Genomic DNA, 25,411 nt, shown 5'->3' on the forward strand with positions numbered 1-25,411 from the left:
GACAATGCTCTATAGTTCAGGCTGTGTCAGCACTTCCATTCTAAACCCCTATTTCCAGCGGGTTATAACTCAAGCCAGCAAAAAATTGCTCTTAGCGAAAAAGAGTGATATTTTTCTTTTTTATATTTTTAAAACATCCATTTAGACTATTCAAAAAGTTTTAGGGGCACAAAAGTACACCCATTTTATCAGCTGTAAAAGCCTTATTTGCACTTTTTCAACATTCATTTTTAAAAATAAAATTTCACAGACCTTTGATCTAGAATGTGAATCTGGGGCTTTACTTTTTACAAAAAACACATTAATAAATATTAATATTTGAAAACTGGGTAGTCTGAATACATCAGGGGTTGGCAACCTTTCAGAAGTGGTGTGCTGAGTCTTCATTTATTCACTCTAACATAAGGTTTTGCGTGCCAGTAATACAATTTAACATTTTTAGAAGGTCTCTTTCTATAAGTCTATGATATATAACTAAACTATTGTTGTACGTAAAGTAAATAAGGTTTTTAAAATGTTTAAGAAGCTTAATTTAAAATTAAATTAAAATGCAGAGTCGCCTGGACTGGTGGCCACGACCCGGGCACTGTGAGTGTCACTGAAAATCAGCTCGAGTGCTGCCTTCGGCACATGTGCCATAGGTTGCCTACCCCTGGAATACACAATAACTTTTAAAAAACTTTTAAGTGAATGTATCAGCTAGTCCTGGAGATATTAAGTTGTCTATTCAAAGAGCTGGTCAGCACAGACAGTGGCCCTTGACAACGTGTGTCATCGCTAATTCTCTAAGGCAGCTTTGTAAAATTCTACTCAGACCACTTTTGGAAGCAAATACTTTTTCTGACAGGCAAGTAAAATGTCCTCATCATCATGGTAAGGTGGCTGAACATAATTTTTGTTTGCTCTGCAATGGCTACTTTACAATGCTGCTCTAAGGGGTGACAAGGCAAGCCAATCTGTACTCTTATTCAATCTTTGACCAGTTGGAGTCAACGACTGAACTAGTAATGGTTTTATGGCATGGATAACTGACCCATGGAAACTTGACTAAGATGGACAACTTATTTCATATAGATGACTAAATAGCCAGGACACAGTTGCAACTTCTTAGCTTTTGCTTTTAATGCACATCTTTATTAGGATTGTTCATCCTATATACCCATAACTAAGGAACAACAGTCCTTTCATAATTACAAGTCAATTGTCACAACGGCAAAACAAGCACTGAATTCTATTCAAATACTAGTACTTTTTTTTTTTGTAAAATGTAAACATACATGGATTGACAGGGCAAAGTAAAACACCATCTCAGATAAAGAAACCAAAGTCATTCCTCAGTTCAATGGAATGTGTATAAGCCAATATAACCCTCACCTCACTAATGCAGAAACTCAGAATACCACCATTAAGTCATTCAAATTCTGTCATTTTGCTTTCTACCAGTCCCTTATTCTGAAGCATTACTTTTCATTTTAAAATCGCCTTCAAATCAAAAGATACATTACAAAAATAAACACGCGGCCAAAGGCTATGACAATCCATTTCTTGGGGCTATATTCTGCTATCAATAGGCAGTGTTAGTGGATTCATATCTACGCAAACGCTCCTTGTTAGCAGTCCAAGAAGGAGTGTGGGTCATTATTTCTCCAAAACACTATTCCTCCCAACTTCCCAAAAACAAAATGGTTGCTTGAACATCCACCAAGAAGTATTTGAGATCCATATAGTCCATTCTGCTTCTTCTCTGTCACATACAAACACTCTGTCACTACCAAATCATTGTACACCTCTACCCCGATATAACGCTGTCCTCAGGAGCCAAAAAATCTTACTGCATTATAGGTGAAACCGTGTTATATCAAACTTACTTTGATCCGCAGGAGTGCACAGCCCAGCCCAGCCCCCCTGGAGCGCTGCTTTACCGTGTTATATCCTAATTCATGTTATATCGGATCGCGTTATATCGGGGTAGAGGTGTATATGGCAAGTCACTCTAGTACGCACCATGTCTCCATGTTATATATAACATTGTGCACACTATTAATAATATTATTTGTTCACAATTTCCACCCTAGAAAAAGTTAGATCTCCCATCCTCCCATATAGCTCAGATTAAGCCAACTGGTTGGTCGTAATATACACATTATATACATAATTAACAATATAGTTACTTGCCAATAGAGTAAAAGGGAGGCTTCTGTTTTAGTCTACTACGTAGTATGTAGAGTATTTAACATTTTTAGTAGGACTGTCAATTAATCACAGTTTTAATCACACCGTTAAACAACAGAATACCAATTGAAATGTATTAAATATTTTTGGATGTTTTTCTACATTTTTAAATATATTGATTTCAATTACAACACAGTATACAAAGTTGACAGTGGTCACTTTATATTAATTTTTATTACAAATATTTGCACTGTAAAATGGCAAACAAAAGAAATAGTATTTTTCAATTCAACTCAAACAAGTACTGTAGTGCAATCTCTTTATCATGTAAGTGCAATTTACAAATGTAGATTTTTTTTTGTTACATGACTGCACTCAAAAACAAAACAATATAAAGCTTTAGAGCCTACAAGTCCACTCAGTCCTATTTTTTCAGCCAATCACTAAGACAAACAAGTTTGTTTACATTTACGGGAGATAATGCTGCCTGCTTCTTATTTATGTCACATGAAAGTGAGAATAGGCATTCACATGGCACTTTTGTAGCTGGCACTGCAAAGTATTTACATGCCAGTTATGCTAATTATCCATATGCCCCTTCATGCTTCGACCACCATTCCAGAGGACATGCTTCCATGCTGATGATGTTCATTAAAAAAAATAATGCATTAATTAAATTTGTGACTGAACTCCTTGGGGGAGAATTGTATGTCTCCTACTCTGTTTTACTTGCATTCTGCCATATATTTCATATTATAGCAGTCTTGGATGATGATCCAGCACATGTTGTTCATTTTAAGAACACTTTTACTGCAGATTTGACAAAACAAAGAAGGTACTAATGTGAGATTTCTAAAGACAGCTAAATCACTCGACTCGAGGTTTCAGAATCTGAAGTGCCTTCCAAAATCTGAGAGGGATGAGGTATAGAGCATGCTTTCAGAAGTCTTAAAAGAGCAACACTCTGATGTGGAAACTACAGAACCCAAACCACATGCTGGTGGCATCTGACTCAGATGATGAAAATGAACGTGTCAGTCCGCACTGCTTTAGATGGTTATCCAGCAGAACCTGTTATCAGCATGGACGCATGTCCTCTGGAGTGCTGGTTGAAGCATGAGGGGACATATGAATCCTTAGTGCATCTGGCACATAAATATCTTGCAACACCAGCTATGACTGTGCAGTGTGAATGCCTGTTCTCACTTTCAGGTGATATTGTAAACAAGAAGCAGGTAGCATTATCTCTTGCAAATGTAAACAAACTTGTTTATCTGAGCAACTGGCTGAACAAGAAGTAGGACTCAGTGGACTTGTAGGCTCTAAAGTTTTACATTGTTTTATTTTTGAATGCAGTATTTTTTGTACATAATTCTACACTTGTAAGTTCAACTTTCATTATAAGGAGATTGCACTACAGTACTTATTACAACTAACTATTCATTCCTATTAATAAACTATTTGAAAAGAATGATCATCAAAACCTGGAAATACAAATTCAAAATAAAATAATGAATCTAATATTTCTTTTTTATATCATCTAGCTATAAGACAGAGAGAAAGAAACAAGTTATGGACATACACATCCTTCTTAATATACCTCAAATGTACACTCCCTGGCTTTTGTAAGAATTACACAATGATACTATTTAAGAGCTAACCACTGTATACACAGACTTGTTTTGCATTAATCACAACTCTATTAAAATTAAACTTGGGCTCCATAATTTTGGAACAGGGGGTAATCAGAGGAAACTTGAAAACAAAGTTTATTATTTTATCATTAAAATCAAAGATCCATTTCTGTATATGAATGTTTACAACAACATAATTCATTGATTTTAATTTCAGCAGGAACTTACTGACCACTCCATTTTCTTTAACAAAGTTTAAATATTTGAGATATTAGTTTAGTTCTAGTCCACACACCCTCTATGCCACTATGTGCATGATGAACTAATAGCTGCAACAACCTTAAATTGAAAACATGCCAACAATGCACATATAGGCTGTATAAATATTTAACCATGCCACCTAGAACATAAATTAGTTGACATTCAACAATTAAAGCTCTCTCTGTGAAGCTGCAATATTTAAAGGTTAAAGATTAGACATGCTCCCTCTTGTGTTAAACTAAGAATGCATGCTGTTTTCTGTGACATGATGGTGGCGCAGCCATCTGTTTCCATTGAGCAAACCTCTTCAATTTTGACTACTAATTTCAACAAACATTCACCAATAGTTCTATAGGACAAAGGTTGACTCACTTTGCCCACATATGCATATGATCACTTTATATTTGTGAAATATTGTCATTTTGCATATTGTTGAAGATCACCATTAAGCATAAAATCACATCTCAAAAATATGGTACAATTAAGATTCGTAGACATAACTAAATATACATAGCAAAATAAATTACATATATATATATAAAATGTTCAGTAGCTACATATTTCACACATTAGCCTAATTTACAACAAAATATCCAATTTGCTAATTTTTCTTTCCATGTCCTTAGTGCTAATTAACTACTGAACTCACATAGTCTAGCATAAAAATTTCTCTTAGAGAATCTTTAAAAAATGTGTATATATTTCACATCTACATGAAGAAGATAGGAAGAACATGATAGTGTTATGTAAAGGTGTGTACACACGCTATCTACCTACCTACGGCTCCAATCTTTCAGCTTACCCACTGAAACCCCTGTACCTGCATGAAGCCTCAGTAAAGTCAATTGAGGTCCAGCCATGCAGATCCAGTTGCAGGATCAGGCCTGTAGGGCAGTGTTTCTCAAATGTGGCCACCAAGGGGTTTTCCTGCAGCCAGGATACCCTCCTGGACAGAGATGGGGGAGAGGGCAAAGCACTGCCCCCTCCCAACAGTGCCGAGGGGCTCCAGCCAAGGGACTCTAGGGGTGGGCTTCAGCCCCCCTTTCCCTACCAATTCAGCCAAGGGGCTTTGGGGGAAGGCTTCAACCCAGTTCTAGTGGCGCGGTTTCAGCAGGGCTGGCCTTACTGGGTGCTGTGGTCAAGAGGCAAGAAGTGGGGTGAGCCTGAGGTGGGAGGCTGTGGAAGGAAGCTCAGGATAATGGGGCCGGGGGAAGGGAAGAGCAGGGCCCTGAGGTCAATGGGGAGTCCCAAGGGGGTCAGTGAGGAGCCAGGGGAGGCAGCAGTGGCTAAAGGTGATGTGGGGGGAGCAGAGGAGGCAGCAGGGGCCAGAGGGATCAAAATACAACTGTACATTTTTTTTTAAATTAACATGATTAAACCAGACTTTGCACCTAATGGAGAGAGATAGGGCAAATCATGTTTAAAATCCTGTTGGTTGTGGTCAGTGCTAAGTACCATGGTAAGTTTAACTACAATCAGTCACACATTTTTAATCATCACTTGCCTTGTCTACGCAAGGTACAAGGTCCTGTTTAAAATCATGTTTGTTATAATTTATTAGGTAACGTTTTAGAACATGCTGTATTTTCTAGCCTTCATTGAAGTATATTTTGAAATTTTAACACTATGAAAGTAAACTGTGCTCTTTTTCTTGGCAGTATTTGTGGTTTTCATTAAATACAATCCTCTAAAGGTTAACAGAAATAATGCAGCCAAACTTTAACCAGGAAGGGCAGCAAAGTCACTGTCACTATCCATGGACGTTTCATATACATGCACTTTTAAATCTTGGACCATGATGTTAATCAATAAGATGCACTTCTCAAAAATGTAAGGGTCATACAAGACAGCTTCCTGCACCACTGAAGTCAATAGGAGTTTTGCCATAGACTTCAATGGAGTAAAAACAGCTTATAACAACCTTTCCCATCACATCCATCTTTTGGATCAGTGGTTCTCCATCTGTCTTTCATCTGCAGGCTAATTCCTCAGAGGAAGATTTTCTCAAGGGGCATCTCTAATACCAACCCACCAAAGTGCTCAGAAACCAGTTATGAGTGTTATGTAAAATCCTAAAAAGGTAGCCTCAAAATGTTTCATTCTGCAGACCATAAAGTCTGCTAGTCCTCAGATCACTACTGGAGAGCCGCTGGTTCAGGTCCTGATTCTGCTAAAACTCTCATGTGATTATCTACTCCCACAGGAAATCAAGGGGAGTAAAATTGCAGGTTTCAGCCCTTCTTACATGGTAACACACTAGGGTTGCCGAGTCTCCAGGATTATTCTGGAGTCTCCAGGAATTAAAAAGATTAATCTTTAATTAAAGATTATGTCATGTGATGAAACCTATAGGAATATGTCCGATCTAAATTGGCAACCCACTAACAGACAGGAGAGGAGTGGAGCGGGACAGGGAACTATTTCCTGTCTAAGCCTGGAACAAGCACCATTTCCCGTCACAGCTGGGGCAGGAGGAGGGGAGGGTGGCAGACTCTCCCTCTCTCCGGGGTTAGTGCTCCAGGCAGCGTCTCTCCCTGCCAGGCGGCCGGGGGACCCTGCTGGCCGCGCACAGGACTCAGCCAGGCTGTCGACGGAAAGTGAACCAGCGCCGGGCCATGTCTGAGGCCAGGGGGCACCATCCGCAACCCCTGGCAGCGCACGGCCGACGGAGGCGAGCGGTTCCCCTGGCGCTGTCCCAGCAGCTGGAGGGAGCGAGGGCAGCCCTGCCCGCCCCTTCCAGCAGCGGGGCAGGGTGGGGGCGAAGGCGGCCTCCCGAGGGAGCCCCGCTCTCCCCGCCTGCCGCTCAGGCAAGGAAACTTACGCAGCTCGGGGGCAGCAGGTACCACCAGCGGCCCAGCCGGACTGGAACCCGCGGGGAGAGAGGGGGGCAGCGAGAACCACCTCCCTCCTGGCGCCTGGGCACCCAGACGCCCCGGACAAACGCCCGCCAGCGGCTGTGGCTACCCCGCCGAAGGGACCGGGTCGCGGTAGGGGAGAGGAGAGTGGTGCCCCGCAGGAAGGGGACGAGGTGAGAGAGCAGGAGGGAGTCTCCGCTCTGGGGTGAGCTGAGGGGAAGAGGACTCACGCTGTCTCCGCTATTTAAACCTCTTCCCGCCGCCTCCGCCTCCGCCTCACTCCGCTCCTCCCTACGCGACTTACTAGGGATCACCCCCTCCCCTCCCCTCCCCTCCCCTCACACAAACTCCGGCAACAATCGAGGCGGCTCACAACGACCCGCCCTTCCCAGCCACCTTGGCTTCCCATTCGCTCAATGCTTTGTCCGTCTTCGTGTCTGCTGCGTGCATTGGCCCCTCTGCCTGCCAATCGAAGTGCACACAGCTAGAGAACCCCTCCAGGCTTCGCTTGCGGTGCATTCCGCCCTTCTGGACACCTTGGGGGTAGTTAAAACCTCCTCTTTAACTCACCATAAACATGTACTTTTACGTCCCGCCCACCGACACAGAAAGGAGATATTGATTGGACCGAATGAAAGTCTGGATAGCTTGATTGGAAAATAATACTGTCAATCGTAGATGTAATTCCCGCCTACGGGAATACGTAGCTCTCCCTGATTTGTCTCTGTGGCTAGTCGCCCAATCCCATGTTCATCCAATCAAACACGCTTTCACAAGTTAGAGGGCGGGACAAACCCTATGAAGTGATTGATGCGAAAGGGATGCAATGATTGGATGACTACTCTCTCCCTTTCTCTTCCACCGCTATTGTCCAGTGGCTCAATCCACCCGGCTGTGAGAGGGGGAGAGGTAATCTGTTGGTTCAGCCCGTCTCCATCAGGGACGAGAGGGGCGGGGGAAAGGAAGGAGGAGGAAGTTCTTTATTGCCCAGCATGCAACGCGCACTGTAGGTAGCTCTTTTGGGCTCTGCCGGGGAGGGGGTGGGAGGAGGTTGGTGCCCAATCCAAGATGGCGGTGCAGGAATCAGCTGCTCAGCTCTCAATGACTTTGAAGGTGCAGGAGTATCCCACTCTCAAGGTGGGTGCTAGGCATCCTGGGTGCCCGTGAGGAGGGGAGGGCCAGGCAGGGGTTGGGCGAGGTGGTTAATGGCCCTGCTGGGCAGGGCGAAAGGGATCTGGGGGCTTGGCAAGCTGTGGTCCCCCACCCCCTGTGTTATAAACCCTCCGGCCCCCAAGGTGTGTAATGTGGGGAGACCCCAGTTCACCGGACCCCGTTCAGACACCTCCCTCCCCCATCTGCCTTGCCCTATACTAATAAGGGCTATTTTCTTTCTTTGATGTTGGGGAACGTGCCTGGAATACGGTGCCCTCCCTGGGCAGTTCCGTACCCTGAAGATGTAGGTGGGGTGGAGTCCCCAGAGCAGCAACAAAAATGAAAACGATTGAAGGACTGGAGGGGCTGATTTAGGAGAAGGAAAGAACTGAATATGTCATGGCTAAGATGTGGCAGAAGGGTGCTGTGTGGAGAGGGGTCTGACTGGGACAGACTGGAGGGTGCAGAGCAGTGAAAATGATTTAAGGGGGAGCATTGATTATTTAGAAGGAATGTTTAAAGGAGTTAGAGCTATGTATCATTGTTAAGAGGCGGACGTGTTTGTGTTAATATGGTTCCTTGGCATTTTGATTTCCCAAATATGGAGATGAACTGCGGGTGTCAGGAGATAAAAATGGTTAAAGGGACTGGAGAGCTTATAAGGAAGAAAGAGTTAAATATCTATAGCTTGGCTGGATACTACTAAAGGGTTGGGGTGGCTGATGTAGTAACTGAGGGTATCTGAAGGGTGTTAACTCCCCAGGTGGGAGGTGAATTGCATAGGCTGGCCTGATATCATAAAATGAGCAAAGGAAAATCTTTAAACTGACCATTAAGGGTAAATATTGCTGACAATAAGATCTGTTGAACTGGGGAATAGTCTCCCAGAGGAAGTGGTGGATTGATCATTTAGAATATTTTTTATATGTATTGATCAACCAATTCAACTGCAGCTGAATTTACTGTAGGGAACTAATCCTGCACTGGCTAAATGGGAGTGAGGAGAGATGAGCTGGTCTGCTTAATAGACCTTTTCCATCCCTTATATCTGATTTAACTAGAATATATTTTTTCATATAATGTGTATCAAAAATGTTAAACAAAGTAAACTTTTGGGCTTAAGTCATGTTTTACTTTCATAGAGTGTGTTGTGGTTGGTTTTTTGTTTTTGTGTTGCAGGTTTCTGCCCATGTTGTTCCTATTTGTCTCTTGCTCTTCCCTTCTTCCTCCTGTTTTACCTCCTCATTTCCCTTTCATCCTTGGGACTATCTTGGCTCCCATTTTATATCTGAAGATTTATTTTCCCTGTCATCCTGAAGTACTTAAGGCTTGACAGATATGGGTTAAATTTTAAGTCCCCTTAAAAAGGCCCTGTTGGTACTTTCCACAGCCAGCAACAATGTTAAGAAATTCATAGACAAAGAAGCCTATTTCAATGGTTTCTTTATTGATACGTTCATATTGTGTTTAGACAATCTTTCATATTCTTCAATATCTACATATACACCTCTACCCCATTATAACGCCACCTTATATAACACGAATTTGGATATAATGCGGTAAAGCAATGCTCTGAGAGGAGTGGGACTGTGCACTCCGATGGATCAAATCAAGTTCGATATAACTCGGTTTCACCTATAACGTAGTAAGATTTTTGGCTCCCAAGGACAGCATTATATCGAGGTAGAAGTGTAGTGAGAGTCAATGGTTTGCTTTTTTCCCCTCTCTTTGTAACATTTAAGGCTATCTACTAAGTGTCGCCCATTTGGAGAAGAAGGTAGTCATTGTAAATTAGGTTTAAGGCATTTTTTTCAAGTCTACTATTTACTCTTAATGAGGGATTTTTGCAGCATTTTAATGAGAATGAAATATTCCTTGTATTGTCATGAAATATTAGACTCATAGGTCAGAAGGGACCAATATGATCATCTAGTCTGACCTCCTGCACAAGGCAGGCCACAGAACCCTACTCATCCACTTTTATACAACCCCTAATCCAGGACTGAGTTATTGAAATCCTCAAAACTGGTTTGAAGACCTCAAACTGCAGAGAATCCACCAGCAAGCGACCCATGCCCCACGCTGCAGAGGAAGGCGAAAAACCTCCAGGGCCCCTGCCAATCCGCCCTGGAGGAAAATTCCGTCCTGACCCCAAATATGGCGATCAGCTAAACCCTGAGCATGTGGGCAAGACTCACCAGCCAGCACCCAAGAAGGAATTCTCTGCAGTAACTCAGTTCCCATCCCATCCAACATCTCCCCGCAGACCATTGAGCAGACTTATGTGGTGATAATCCAAGATCAATTGCCCAAATTAAACTATCCTATCATAACATCCCCTCCATATACTTATCAAGCTTAGTCTTGAAGCCAGATAAGTCTTTTGCCCCCACTACTTCCCTCGGAAGGCTGTTCCAAAACTTCACTCCCCTAATGGTTAGAAACCTTCGTCTAATTTCAAGTCTAAACTTCCTAATATCCAGTTTGTACCCATTCGTCCTCGTGCCTACATTAGAACTAAACTTAAATAATTCCTCTCCCTCCCTAACGTTAACGCCCCTGATATATTTATATAGAGCAAGCATATCCCCTCGCAGCCTTCTTTTGGCCAGGCTAAACAAGCCAAGCTCTTTGAGTCTCCTTTCATAAGGCAGGTTTTCCATTCCTTGGATCATCCTAGTAGCCCGTCTCTGGACCTGTTCCAGTTTGAATTCATCCTTCTTGAATATGGGACACCAGAACTGCACACAATATTCCAGATGGGGTCTCACCAGCGCCTTATATAACGGTACTAACACCTCCTTATCCCTGCTGGAAATACCTCGCCTAATGCATCCTAAAATCGCATTTGCTTTTTTAACAGCCGTATCACATTGGCGGCTCATAGTCATCCTGCTATCGACCCTACCCCAAGGTCCTTCTCCTCCTCCGTCGCTTCCAACTGATGCGTCCCCGACGTATATCTAAAATTCTTATTATTAATCCCTAAGTGCATGACCTTGCACTTTTCACTATTGTATTTCATCCTATTACTCTTACTCCAGTTTACAAGGTGGTCCAGATCTTCCTGAATAGTATCCCTGTCCTTCTCTGTATTAGCAATACCCCCCAACTTTGTGTCATCCGCAAACTTTATTAGCACATTCCCGCTCTCTGTGCCAAGGTCAGTAATAAAAAGGTTAAATAAGATCGGTCCCAAAACTGATCCTTGAGGGACTCCACTAGTAACCTCCTTCCAGCCTGACAGTTCACCCTTCAATACGACCCGCTGGAGTCTCCCCTTTAACCAGTTCCTTATCCACCTTACAAATTTCATATTCATCCCCATCTTTTCCAATTTAACTAACAGTTCCCCATGCAGGACCGTGTCAAACGCTTTACTGAAATCGAGGTAAATTAGATCTACCGCATTTCCTTTATCTAAGTAATCTGTCACCTTCTCAAAGAAGGAGATCAGATTGGTTTGGCACTATCTACCTTTAGTAAATCCATGTTGCAATTCGTCCCAATTACCATTGACCTCTATGTCCTTGACTACTTTTTCCCTTAAAATTTTTTCCAAGACCTTACATACTACAGATGTCAAGCTAACAGGCCTATAAATACCCGGATCACTTTTATTCCCTTTCTTAAAAATAGGGACTACGTTAGCAATCCTCCAGTCGTACGGCACAATCCCCGAGTTTATCGATTGCTTAAAAATTCTCGCTAACGGGCTCGCAATTTCACACGCCAATTCCTTTAATATCCTCGGATGGAGATTGTCCGGGCCCTCCAATTTTGTCCCATCAAGCTGTTCAAGTTTGGCCTCTACCTCAGTTGTGGTAATATCCACCTCCATATCCACATTCCCGCTTATCATCCCTCCATCATCGCTAAACTCCTCACTAGTCTTATTAAAAACTGAGGCAAAATACTTCTTTATATATTGGGCCATGCCTAGGTTGTCCTTAACCTCCATTCCATCTTCAGTGTATAGCGGCCCCACTTCTTCTTTCTTCGTTTTCTTCTTATTTATGTGGCTGTAGAACCTTTTACTAATGGTTTTGATTCCCTTTGCAAGGTCCAGTTCAATGCGGCTTTTAGCCTTCCTCACTTTATCCCTACATGTTCTGACCTCACCAAGGTAGCTTCCCTTGCTAATCCCGCCTTTCTTCCACTCCCTGTAAGCTTTCTGCTTTCTCCTAATCCCCTCTCTGAGTTGCTTGCTCATCCAGCTTGTCCTACAACTCCTGCCCATGTTTTTTTCCCCCTTTCTTGGGATGCAGGCTTCCGACAATTTCTGCAGCTGCGACTTAAAGTAATTCCAGGCCTCCTCCACATTTAAATCTGCAAGTTCCTCCGTCCAATCCACTTCCCTAACTAATTTCCTTAACTCTTTAAAATTAGCCCTCGAGAAATCGAAAACCCTAATCCGAGATCTAAACAGCTTGAGTAAATAGCCTTGTATTAACAGTATTAAATGTCACAAGGGTGATGTTTAGATGGCAATTAATTCTCTTTTTGTGTTTTGTCTGCCCCCACCCCTCAGTGTTCCAGAAGCTTCCTTTCTGTTTAATATTGGTTCTTATTACCAAAACAAAACAACCCTCTTGAAGCAGCCTCTATTTAGTTACCACTTGCATTTATCCCCCTACGTTTCCTTGACTGTGGAGTTTTCAAACCATTATCCATGCTAGAGAAAACATTTGGTAGAGATGAAAATTCTCTGTCCTTTTCATCTCTAGTTGGTTCTTAAGAATTTAAAACAGTCTATAAAACACATGCATATAAACTTATTATGGTAACTGTGGTGGCAGCTATAATATTTTGTTACCCATCTGTGGACACTGGCAATTTTCTCTAATTGCTGCAAGTAAACTATAAAGGAGGTCAGAACTACATTTATATCCTTCCTGTTTCCTCCCTTTAACTTGCTCATGTCCAAATCACTAGATAATAGTAGTTGTGTAATAGCTCTACATTACAGTATGTTCCATAAGAGTGCCTTTCATGGGAAGGAGTGCTTACGGCTCTCTATATAGGGAAAATCTCTCTTATTGCTAAATTGTGGTCATTTCTGGAGTGAAAGTGCATCAACGTTCTGCTTCAGCAATTCTGCATGGTATTATTTTTCAAGGGAAAGTAAAGTGACTTACTCAGCTGAATCCACAGGAGTAATTTAAGTGTACAGAATTTAACTACTTATGCTGTCTTCCTCTTCAGGACATGAGGGTTACTTGCTATCTTTCCCAAAAAGTTCCACTGATCTCTAATAAACCGCACTGATAAGGAATTTTGCTTTACATCTCATCTGAAAGCATAACACAAGAAGCCTCCAATATCTACTGATAAAAGGAAATTAAAGGGTGTCAACACTCTGAGCATGGTTCAGAGCTGGTGTACAAATAAACAAGTGACATCAGAAAATAATGTAGTTCATTTGTATTTTTGGAAATATAATTAAATATTAAAAAGTTGAATTATCAAGATGGATGAAACGAGAAGTGAATGTATGAAACTGGTAGAGAGAAGTGTGATGAAGTCAAAATATTTTTACCTGAGCTGCTCAGTGATGGCAAGTTGGGACTCTGGGCTGCAGGTGTTAGCCAGGTATCAATGAAAGTAGCTTTGTTTAGTCTGAAGGGGAGGTGGGAGCAGTGTTGGGAGGTTTTAGCCCCTTTTGAAGGCCATTGGTCAACTTTGGCATAAGCAACTGTTGAAAAGCCATTGAGGGGGTCAGCAAGCATGTGAACGAGAGGGATCCAGTGGATATCATGTACCTAGATTTTCAGAAAGCCTTTGACAAGGTCCCTCACCAAAGTAAGCTGTCATGGGATAAGAGGAAAGGTCTGCTCATGGATGAGTAACTGGTTAAAAGATAGGAAATGAAGGGTAGGAATAAATGGTCAGTTTTCAGAATGGAGAGAGGTAAATAGTGGTGTCCCCCAGGGGTCTGTACTGGAACTGGTCTTGTTCAACATATTCACAAATGATCTGGAAAAAGGGATAAACAGTGTGGTGGCAAAACTTGCAGATGATACAAAACTACTTAAGATAGTGAAGTTCAAAGCAGACTGTGAAGTATTACAAAGGAATCTCACAAAACTGGGTGACTGGGCAACAAAATGGCAGATGAAATTCAGTATTGATAAATGCAAAGTAATCTATATTGGAAAACATAATCCCAACTGTACATATACAATGATGGGGTCTAAATTAGCTGTTACCATTCAAGAAAGAGATCTTGGCATCATTGTGGATAATGCTCTGAAATCATCCACTCAATGTGCAGCAGCAGTCAAAAAAGCAAACAGATTGTTGGGAATCTTTAGGCGAGAGGTAGACAATAATACAGAAAATATATTGCCTCTATATAAATTCATGGTATTCTCATATCTTGAATACTGTATGCAGATCTGGTCGCTCCACCTCCAAAAAGATATTTTGGAATTGGAAAAGGTACAGAGAAGGGCAACAAAAATGATTAAGGGTATGGAACAGCTTCCATATGAGGAGAAATTAATAAGACTGGGACTTTCCAGCTTGGAAAAGAGATGACTTAGGGGGGATATGTTAGAGGTCTATAAAATCTTGACCGGTGTGGAAAAAGTGAATAAGGAAATGTTAGTTACTCCTTGTAACACTAGAACTAGGTGTTACCAAATGTAATTAATAGCAGGTTTAAAAAAGACAAAATGAAGTACTTCTTCACACAATGCACAGTCAACCTGTGGAATTCTTTGCCAGAGGATGTTGTGAAGGCCAAGACTATAATAAGGTTAAAAAAAGAATTACTGTATATACTTGATCATAAGCTTGTTTGTTTATAAGCCGAACCCCCTCCCCTGCTAAGATGGATAAGTAAAAATGGAAAATTTTTATAATCCATTCATAAGCTGACCCCATAATTCAGGGGTCAGCAAACCTTGGCTCCCGGGCCATGAGGATAAGCTGCTGGTGGGCCGAGATGGTTTGTTTACTTCGAGCATCTGCAGGCACAGAGGTAAACCTAAGTAAACAAAGTGTCCTGGTGCACCAGCTGCTTCCCCTGATGGGCCGGGACAGCAACTGGTGGGGAAATTTTTTTTCAGGGGATAAGCTGGGAGTCAGGGGAGTAACGCCTGTGACCACCTCCCACATGACCACACCCCTAGCCCAGGACTCCCACACTCTCCCCATCTCATCCCTTCCCACCTTATCTGGGGAGGGCCAGGGGAGGATATCTCTGACCTGGCTGGACCTGCTCTGGCAGGCTGAGTGGCCCGGCCAGAGCCTGCTCCGCTGGGCGGGGCGGCTGCAGCATGTTCCGGCGGGCTGGGTTGTGTGGTCATAGTCTGCTCTGGGGGACAGTGCTGAACGGCACGGCTGCAGCCTGCCAGCCCTGGAGCTGCAGCTGCTTCGGAGGCTGGAGGGAGAGCAGCATGGCCAGAAGTGGAGAGACTGGCCCCGCCTCTTCCCTTTTGTCTTTGTTGGTGCTGCTGCCTCTCCTTGCCCCCTCTGTTGTGGGAGGGGCTGTGTCCCACCTCTTCCTGTCTATACCAGTTCATAAGCTGACCCCCTTCTCTGGTGCTTCCCTTTTGTACTAAAAAAAAAAATGCAGCTTATGAATGAGTATATCTGGTAGATACGTTCATAGAGGACAGATCCATCAATGGTTATTAGCTAGGGTGGGCAGAGAGGTAAAATCTGCTCTGAAGTGTTCCTAGGCTCTGTTTGCCGGAAGCTGGGAATGGGCAACAGAGGATGGATCACTTGATTATCTGTTCTGTTCACTCCCTCTGAAGCACCTGGCATCATCCAATGTTGGAAGACAGCATACTGGGCTAGATGGACCATTGGTCTCACCCAGTATGGCCGTTCTTCTGTTCTTAAAGTAGTGGCGCTAGACTCAGTGTAGCATTCTCCGCTGGAAGGTAGCGAGTTCTTCTGAGCTGTGCAGAGTAGTTTACCAGTACACCTTAAATGGGACAGTGGGAGAAAATGAATAGATATACTGTATGTTGTTCCCAGCCTGCACTCAGGCCAACTTTGACTGTCAAACAAAATTCTGTAAATAAATTAAGGTTCTAATTAGGTCTTGAATTTGCTGAAATGTCCAAGAGCAATAGTCAGGTGACTTACAATATCATCAGAAACTTTTGAGGGAATAGCTGCATTATTATTTCGGTGGGTGGGATTTGGAGAGAAGAGAAGGAGAACAGAAGAGACAAGACTTCATACTCTTTTATATGTACTTGATACCAGGGCTTTGGCGCAGAGCCTGGAGCTGGAGCACGGAGCAGTGGAGCTGCAGGTTTTTGCCTGGAGCTGGAGCGGAGCCAGAGCACAGCTCCAAAGTCCTGCTTGATAAGCATAAATGATACCACCCAAAAGAAAAAAAAAAAAAAAAAAAGGATTTGCAGAATAGGAGTATGATCTTGCAGTTACCTGCAAGCAACCCCATCCATTTTGCTAAATAAAATATTCACAGAGACGTGGATCATCTGACATACTATTGCTGTTTCTCTGCAGTTGGGCTCTGTGCAAGCATTCTCTAAATTTTCCTATAGCAACCTTTTGAAGTAACTTTGATGTTGAAGAACCATCAGGCTTTGGATCTAATGGGACCCACACCTTTTCTCTGGCAATAAAGTATATTTGTTTAGTACAACCAAAGTAAGAAAATATACTTATGAGCAGAGACATGCATAATTTTATAAACAAGTGTTAGAGTGGCTATGGACTGTAGATTTCATTTTCTGACTTCCGGTAAGCTGTTGCAGCTGCAGAAAATCATTTTAAGTATGGAATTTCCTTAGTACTTTGTGGAGAAGGGATCTTATTAGCATTTGCTTCAAAACAGGACACTAATAATTAAGTTACACTTGTAAGAGGGTGAAAACATTATCTGTTATGTTTGCTTGTAGTCCTCTTCTCTCCTCAACAACACTTTGTTTCCAGATTATTAACTGTCTGGCATTGGCTTCCTATGTTTGTACAGCACCTAACATATTTGGCATCTCCAGGCACTACTGTAATACTATTATATAATTGTGAAATTAACCAAATTAGTGAAAGCTGCTAGAAAACAGAAGTAAAGGAAACTTATCAAATTCTCCTCTTCATTCTTGCTAAATTGTGAATGAAGAGCATTTCAGAGCTTAAGCGTCATGAAATTTAGTATAAAAATACATTCAAGCTTTCTTTGTCCTGCATTCTCTAATCAGCTCTTGCTTCCTCAGTGTATCTCACTTTCTTTTAAACCCCTCCCCATGATCCTTTGTTATAGTAATCTATGTATTAATCAATATGACATGTTATCTCTAGGCCTATACATTTGGCAAACAACTGTTTTGGCAGACATATATATTTGCTGGCAGGGCATGATAGCAAAATCATTCGGTGCCTGTAAACATAAGATGTTGCCTTCATGATATACTTGGCCTTTCTTAGCCCAGGGCCTGAAAATATACTAGGTAGAAATACTGTATGCTCATATGCAAGGATTTACATATAAATTAGTGTGGCGTATTTCACAAATTGTGAAATTGTCATGCCTTTTTGCGTTAATAAAGCAAGATGCAGGCAGATGCTAGGACACTTAAGTGCCACTCTGAGGCCAGATGGCTTTAACTGGCCCAAACACCATGAGTTAACTGCTGCATAACCTCTCTATTTTAATTATCTTCTTAACTTTCATAAACATACACTGTATAAATGAGCTAACTTTAGTTTTTCACATATCTCAATACAAATTTCCTTCTCAAACCAGTATAAACATCTTGTGTGAAGTGCTGTCACTTGAACTACGATAGAGTTGAAGGATATTGTATGATCCAGTAGGAGTTGTGGCATTATTTATTTGTATTACAGTAGTACCTATGAGGCCCTAACCAAGACTGACTCTGTTGTGTTAGGCACTGTCCAAACACATATTGAAGACTGTCTCTTTCCTGGAGGAGTTTGATTACAAACTAAACAAGACAGGCAAAAGATTGGAGAGGGAACAGAGAAACGGATGAAGCAGCTTTGGCTTTCTCAGCCATGAAATGCAGCTCTGGGAAGGAGGACTGCTGGGAATAGATGTGGTCCATGTGACCAAAAAGGAGAAGACCCTCTTTGGATACACTCCTCAACCTAATGAGGAGGGCTTTAAACTAGGTAAAAAGGGGGCAAGTGACAAAAGCCCATAGGTAGGTTTTTTTTTTTTTAAATTGCCTTTAAAAAAATTTAAAAATTAGATGTTGCGGAAGGGTGGGAAATGAAAAATGACAATTGGGTCATAGGATTAATTAGGGAGAACAGTGATGGAATTTATACAACACCTTAGATATTTGTTCACAAATATAAGGGGCATGGCAAATAAAGAGGAAGAACTGGAAATATTAGTACTAGGGTTGTCAAGCAATTAAAAAAAAATTAATCCTGATCAATTGTGCTGTTAAACAATAGAATACCATTAATTTAAATATTTTTGGATGTTTTCTACATTTGAAAATGTATTGATTTCAATTGCAACACAGAATACAAAGTGTACAGTGCTCACTTTATATTTATTTTTATTACAAATATTTGCACCATAAAAAACAAAAGAAATAGTATTTTTCAATTCACCTAATACAAGTACTGTAGTGCAGTTTCTTTATCATGAAAGTTGAACTTACAAATGTACATTTATGCAAAAAAAAACCCTGCCTTCAGAAATAAAACAATGTAAAACTCTGAGCCTACATATCCAATCAGTCCTACTTCTTGTTAAGACAATCAGTAAGAGAAACAAGTATGTTTACATTTGCAGAAGATAATGCTGCCTGCTTCGTGTTTACAGTGTCTCCTGAAAATGAGAAGATGCATTTGCATGGCACTGTTGTAGCCAGCATCACAAGATATTTACATGCCAGGTGCGCTAAATATTCATATGTCCCTTCATACTTCAGCCACCATTCCAGAGGATGTGTGTCCATGCTGATGACGGGTTCTGCTCGATAATGATCCAAAGAAGAGTGGACTGATGCATGTTCATTTTCATTATCTGAGTCAGATGCCACCAGCAGAAGGTTGATTTTTCTTTTTTGGGTTCTGTAGTTTCCGCATCAGAGAGTTGCTCTTTAAGACTTCTCAAAGCGTGCTTTCAGACCTCATCTCTCTCAGATTTTGAAAGCCACTTCAGATTCTTAAATCTTGGGTCGAGTGCTTTAGCTATCTTTAGAAATTTCACATTGGTATCATCTTTGCATTTTGCTAAATTTGCAGTGAAAATGTTCTTAAAAAGAACGTGCTGGGTTGTCATCCAAAACTCTTATAACATGAAATATATGGCAGTGTGCAGGTAAAACAGAGCAGGAGACATAGAATTCTCCCCCAGAGAGTTCAGTCACAGATTTAATTAACTTATTTTTTAAACTAGCGTCATCAGCATGGAAGCATGTCCTCTGGAATGAAGGCCGAAGCATAAAGAGGCATATGAATCTTTAGTTCATCTGGCACATAAATAACTTGTGATGCCAGCTACAACAGTGCCGTGCGAATGCCTGTTCTCACTTTCAGGTGATATTGTAATTAAGAAGTGGACAGCATTATCTCCTGTAAATGTAAACAAGCTTGTTTGTCTTAGTGATTGACTGAACAAGAAGTAGGACTAAGTGGACTTGTAGGATCTAAAATTTTACTTTGTTTTTTTGAGTGCAGTTATGTAATTAAAAAACCCTACATTTGTAAGTTGCACTTTAAAATAAAGAGATTGCACTACAGTACTTGTATGAGGTGAACTGAAAAATACTGTACAAACACTTGTAATAAAAATAATATTAAGTGTGCGCTGTACCTTTTGTATTCTTTCTAACTGAAATCGATATATTTGAAAATGAAGAAAAACATCCAAAAATATTTAATACATTGCAATTGGTATTCTGTTTAAAACTGTGATTAAAAAAAACCTGTAGTTCAAATTGTGATTAATTTTTTTGAGGTAATCACGTGAGTTAACTCTTGCAATTAATTGACAGTCCTAATTAGTACATGAGCTGAATTATGACTTGATGTGAAAAAGTGGGAACTTTCTGTAATATTTTTATGAATTATGTGCATGGAGTGACTTACTTGACTTGAGGTTGTTAACTAGTGGGTGCAGAAGCGTTGTAATGCCCTTGTGGCAGTGAAGATGTTCGTATCAAGTAAGTGTATGGAGTGCTCTGAATCGGTCATTAGGGATTGGCTGAAACTGGTCAATATCAATGGAGGATTTGGAAAGACAATAGGAACCCCAAGGACTGAGCATTGATACTTATCTGTGAGAAACTCAGGCAAGCAGAGCATGTGAACTTTGCCTGGGTGTGCAGGAGGAACATAATGGACCACAAAGTGATCAGAGACTGGGATAAGAGCTGGCCTTTGAAGGACATAGCAGCTGTCACCTGAGACTGACAAAGAGCAAGAGGGAGAGAAGGAGGAGGAGACAGAGAAAAAATGGATGTTGCAGTAGCGTGACAGGGTGAAGCGCTGGCTTTAGTCAGCCTGAACTCTTTCTTCACCTTTTGATTCTCCTTGCTAACCTAAGGACTTCCCGGTTCTGTATTCCAGTTGACGAATAAACCTTACTCTGTTCTGAAAAGGCTACCTGGTGTCACTAAAAATAGATGTGGAGGTCAGCTTCCCACTCAGACTTTTTGCCCTCTTGAGGAATCAATCTCAGTTGGACTTACTGGGCAGAGCTCACTTTGTGAAACTGAAGTGCTGGAGGCTAGAGGCTCAATCTAAGAGATATTGAGGCTGTGTGACCCACTTTTAGGAGAGTGGGACCCTTGGGGATCTGGCATACTGAAGAAGTCCCTCCAAGGAATTGTTTAAAAGATGGAGCATAGTACAGATCCTGTAGAATTGACATCACTGAGAACTGATGGGATAGATATCATGACTGGAATATTGGTATAGAGAGAGAATGCTTTTTCAGGAAAAAAAGAAGGTGTTGCATTATACATCAAGAATATATACACTTGTTCTTAGGTGAGAGAGAAGTTGAAAGTCTCTGGGTGAAGGAAAAAGGGGGGGAAACAGGGTATCATGGTAAATGTACTCTAGTCCACCAAATCAGGGGGCAGTCGATGAGGCATTTCTGAAACAAATAACAGAAATATCCAAAACATAAGACCTGGTAATAATGAGGGTGGTGGAATACTCAGACATCTGCTGGAAAAGATATATAGCAAAACACAAAATCTCCAGTATGGTCTTGGACTATCCTGGAGACAACTCTTTCCCCCAGAAAGTAGAGGAAGTAACAGAGTGACAGCCATTTTAGCCTTGATTCTGACCAACGGGGAGGAATTTTTTGTGAATCTGAAGATAATTTGGGAGAAAGTGATCATGAAATAACAGATTTTGTGATTCTACAAAAAGTAAGTGAAAGTAGCAGAATAAGGACAATGGACCTCAAAAAAGCAGACTTTTTTTTAACAAACAGAGAAACTGGTAGGTAAGGTCCCTTGGGAAGAAAATCTAAGGAAAAAAAAGGTTGTGGAGAGCTAGCAATCTTCATAGACAACATTAAAGGCATAACAGAAAACTATTCTGGTTGAAGAAAGAATAGAATAGTAAAAGGCCAATATCGCTGTATCAGGAGCTGTTTAAGGACCCCCTACCCGCCACAAATCATAAAAAGTGGAAGCATGGACAAATTGCTAAGGATGAATATAAATAATCCATTCAAGCATGTAGGGACAAAATCAGAATGGATAATGCACCGAATGAGTTACATCTGGCAAGGGAATTAAAGGCAAGAAAAAGAGGTCCTATAAATGTACTGAGATCAAGAGAAAAGCAAAGAAAAGTCTAAGTCTACTTACCTAGTAGGAAAAGAGAGCTAATAATGGATAACACCAAGAAGTCTGAGGTGTTTGCCTATTTTTGTTTGTCTTCACTAAAAAGATTAATTATATTCAGATGATTAGCATAATAAATATTAAAAAGGGGGAAGGAGCATAAGCCAGAATATGGAAAAAACAGGTTTAAAAATCTTTAGATAACTTATGTGTATTAAGTTGGTGGAGGGCCTGACAAAATTCATCCTAGAGTATTTAAGGAAACAATCTCTGAACAGTTAGCAATTATCTATGAGAACTTACGGAGGATTGGTGAGGTCCGTGAGGACTGGAGAAAGACAAACATAGTAGCTATCTTTAAAAAGGGGAACAAAGAGGACCCTGGGAATTAGACCAATCAGTCCTATCTTGACACCTGGAAATACATTGAATCAAATTATTAAATAATTAATTTGTAAGCACCTAGGATAGTGTAGGGTGATATGTTACAGCCAACATGGATTTGTCAAGAATAAATCATACCAAACCAACCTACTATCCTTCTTTGACAGGGGCATTTGTCTGATGACTAGGAGGAAAGCAGTAGATGTGATCATTTTAATTTTTTGAGTAAGGTTTTTGACAATCCCATGTGACATTCTCATAAGCAAACTAGGGAAATATGGTCTAGACCGGGGTGGCCAACCTGAGCCTGAGAGAGAGCCAGGATTTACCAATGTACATTGCCAAAGAGCCACAGTAATATATCAGCAGTCCCTCCATCAGCTCCACCCCCTGCTCCCAGTGCCTCCCACTCACTGGCAGCCCTGCTGATCAGCGCCTCTCCCTCCCTCCCTGCGCCTCCCGATCAGCTGTTTCGTGGCATGCAGCAGGCTCTAGGGGGAGAAGCGAGGGCATGGCAGGTTCGGGAGAGGGGGATGGGAAGGGGTGGAGTGGGGGCAAGCCTGTGGCAGAGCCAGGGATTGAGCAGTGAGTACCCTCCAGCACACTGGAAAGCTGACACCTGTAGCTCCAGCCACGGGAGTCTACCTATACAAGGAGCCGCATATTAACTTCTGAAAAGCTGCATGTGGCTTCGGAGCTACAGGTTGACCACCCCTGGTCTAGATGAAACTGCTATAAGGTGAGTACACAGAATTGGATGAAAGACCATACTCAGAGTAGTTATCAATGATTTGCTGTCAAATTAGGAGGGCCTAACTAGTAAGATCCTGTAAGGGTCAGTCCTAGGCTCAATACTATTCAATATTTTAATTAATAACTTGGATAATGGAGTTGAGAGAGATTGCTTATAAAACTTATGGATAACATCAAGGTAGGAGTGGTTGTGAGCACTTTGAAAGACAGGATTAGAATTTTAAACAAGCTTGGCAAGTTGGAGAATTGGTCTGAAATCAACAAGATGAAATTCAATAAAAGATGAGTGCAAAATACTACACTTAGGAAGGAGAAATCCAATGCACAGCTACAAAATGGGAATAACTGGCTAGGCAGTAGTACTGCAGAAGAGGATCTGGAGGTTACAGTGGTTCACAAATTCACATAAAGCAGTTGCTAAAAAGGCTGTTATCCCAGGGTGTAAGACCCGACAGGTAATTGTCCTCTTCAGTTCAGCACTATTGAGGCCTCCCTTGGAATATTGTGTCCCATTCTGGGCACCATGCTTTAGGAAGGATGTGGACAAATCAGAGAGAGTCCAGAGGAGAGCAACAAAATTGATAAAAAGTTTAGAAAACTTTATCCATCAGGAAAGGTTTAAAAAAAAATGGGCACGTGTTATCAGGTCCCCCATCAGTCTTCAAATGTGTTAAGGGCTGATCAGTTGTTTTCCATGTCCACTGAAGATAGGACAAGAAGTGATCGGCGTAACCTGCCGCAAGGGATATTTAAGGACTGGAATGGGCTTCCAGGGCAGGTTGTGGAATCTTCTTCATTTCAGGTTTTTAAGAACAGTTTAGACAAACACCTGTCAAGGATGGTGTAGATATACTTGGTCTTGCTTCAGTGCAAGGGACTGGATTTGATGACCTCTTGAGGTTCCTTCCAGCCCTACATTTCTATGATTCTGTGACTTTCTTAAGGTCGCACAGGAGGATTGTGTTAGAGCCAGGCATTCTAGTTGACTCTTGACAGCAAGATATCTTTATCATTACTTTTGTGTTCAAATACTTCTCTTAAAAGAAGGACAAAGCTTTATGAAGTATCTAGTGGAACTTTGGTTTTGGAAGGAGAGTCAAAGATGGGAGCTACGAAAAAGTGTGGTAGGAGTGACAGTTTCCACCACATTTCTAATGTATGCCACCACACAAACCCTAAGATGGATGACAGTTGGCTTTCAAAAGGATGCAAGAGATCATTGTACAACAGAAAAATGATCTAGCAAGATGTTGGCTGAATTTTGTAAATGAGAAACTTGCATGGAACGACATAGGTGACTAAAGGAAATTAATTAAATTTTCTTGTATAATTGGTCCTATGGAAAAGTTTAATCCTCAAAAACATCTATATTTGATTTGCTTCTTTTGTACAAGTTTGTATATTAGTTGAACTGTGTCAATTTGTTATGCTAGACACTATCAGTTCATTCTCTTGTGTTGAAATAGCAGACAAAATTCTGAGCAGTATTGTGTGGTGGTCTTTTATTTTTTATATATAGAGATAAATATCTTTCAGTGTCAAGTTTAGAGCAGCTAAAACCCTTGACTTAAAATGGTATTAAAGTGAAATAGTATTATCTTTCTAATGTTATGAAACTGACATGTTTGTAACTGAGGGAAGTTCATGTTTTGTACAACATTTTTTTTCCCACTGAAAAATGCAAATCCTAAATTTTGCTAAGGGTCATAATTTTTGGAAAATCTCACACCTACTACACAGACTTAGAAAATTAAAATTACTGCATAGGAAAACTTAGTCCACAGTTGAACTTTGGCTCTTAATTCTTGATATGAACATTTGTGAGAAATAAAAATTTTAAACCTAACCACTTGTCCAAGGTCTCTTATCCATCTATCATCTAATCAGCCTTTGGTTAATGGTAGGCCAGCAACTCCAAGAAAAATTATTACTGCTGCAGAGGAAAACAATGGGTCATGGTTATTGGGCTGATGACAGGGCTTGGAATTGGAAGAATTGGGTTCTGTTAATGGTTCTGCAAATTAGTGGCAATATAAATTTATTTTCTAACCCATATGTAAAATAGAGATAATGCCAGCTCAACTCTGAAATAATCTGAGATTGACAGATGAAGAGCTGTAGTATACAAGGAATAAATTTATTGCATTATTCCTACAAAAAAATGCTTTACCTATTGTTGGTCCACAAAGGAATCTAGTCTCATGTGCAGAGTAAGTTACTCTATCTGAAGAATGATAGATGAGCAGTGCAGTACTATTTTACATATTCTGTCCAAGTGCGTGGACCTTATTTGGTATAAAAAAGAGAGCTTGCTGCTCAAAGGTTTGTCCTGGATGGGTTGACTTCTATTTTGATTTAGGGATTATTTTTTTCTTGTTTATAATTAAAGTATTTAGGAGGCATTGCATTCTGCCTCTGCTTC

At 41.1% G+C, this 25,411-nt stretch overlaps 1 protein-coding gene across 6 annotated transcripts in view; it reads left to right on the plus strand.

Annotated features, from left to right (window-relative positions):
• Positions 1-6,811: 6,811 nt before the first annotated feature.
• The window catches only part of MAEA (macrophage erythroblast attacher), a 125,156-nt gene continuing 106,556 nt past the window's right edge, over positions 6,812-25,411 (plus strand). The window contains exon 1 of one of the 6 annotated variants that reach the window (XM_030563472.1): positions 6,812-7,095. Coding sequence is in view for 4 of the 6 variants with exons in the window: in XM_030563470.1 (XP_030419330.1) it covers positions 7,733-7,831 (99 nt within the window). In the remaining 2 variants the exon portion in view is untranslated. The other 5 variants (XM_030563470.1, XM_030563467.1, XM_030563473.1 and 2 more) reach the window with 5 other exon arrangements.

This window comes from Gopherus evgoodei, chromosome 5, assembly GCF_007399415.2.
Source record: "Gopherus evgoodei ecotype Sinaloan lineage chromosome 5, rGopEvg1_v1.p, whole genome shotgun sequence".
In the NCBI taxonomy this organism is placed as follows: domain Eukaryota; kingdom Metazoa; phylum Chordata; order Testudines; family Testudinidae; genus Gopherus; species Gopherus evgoodei.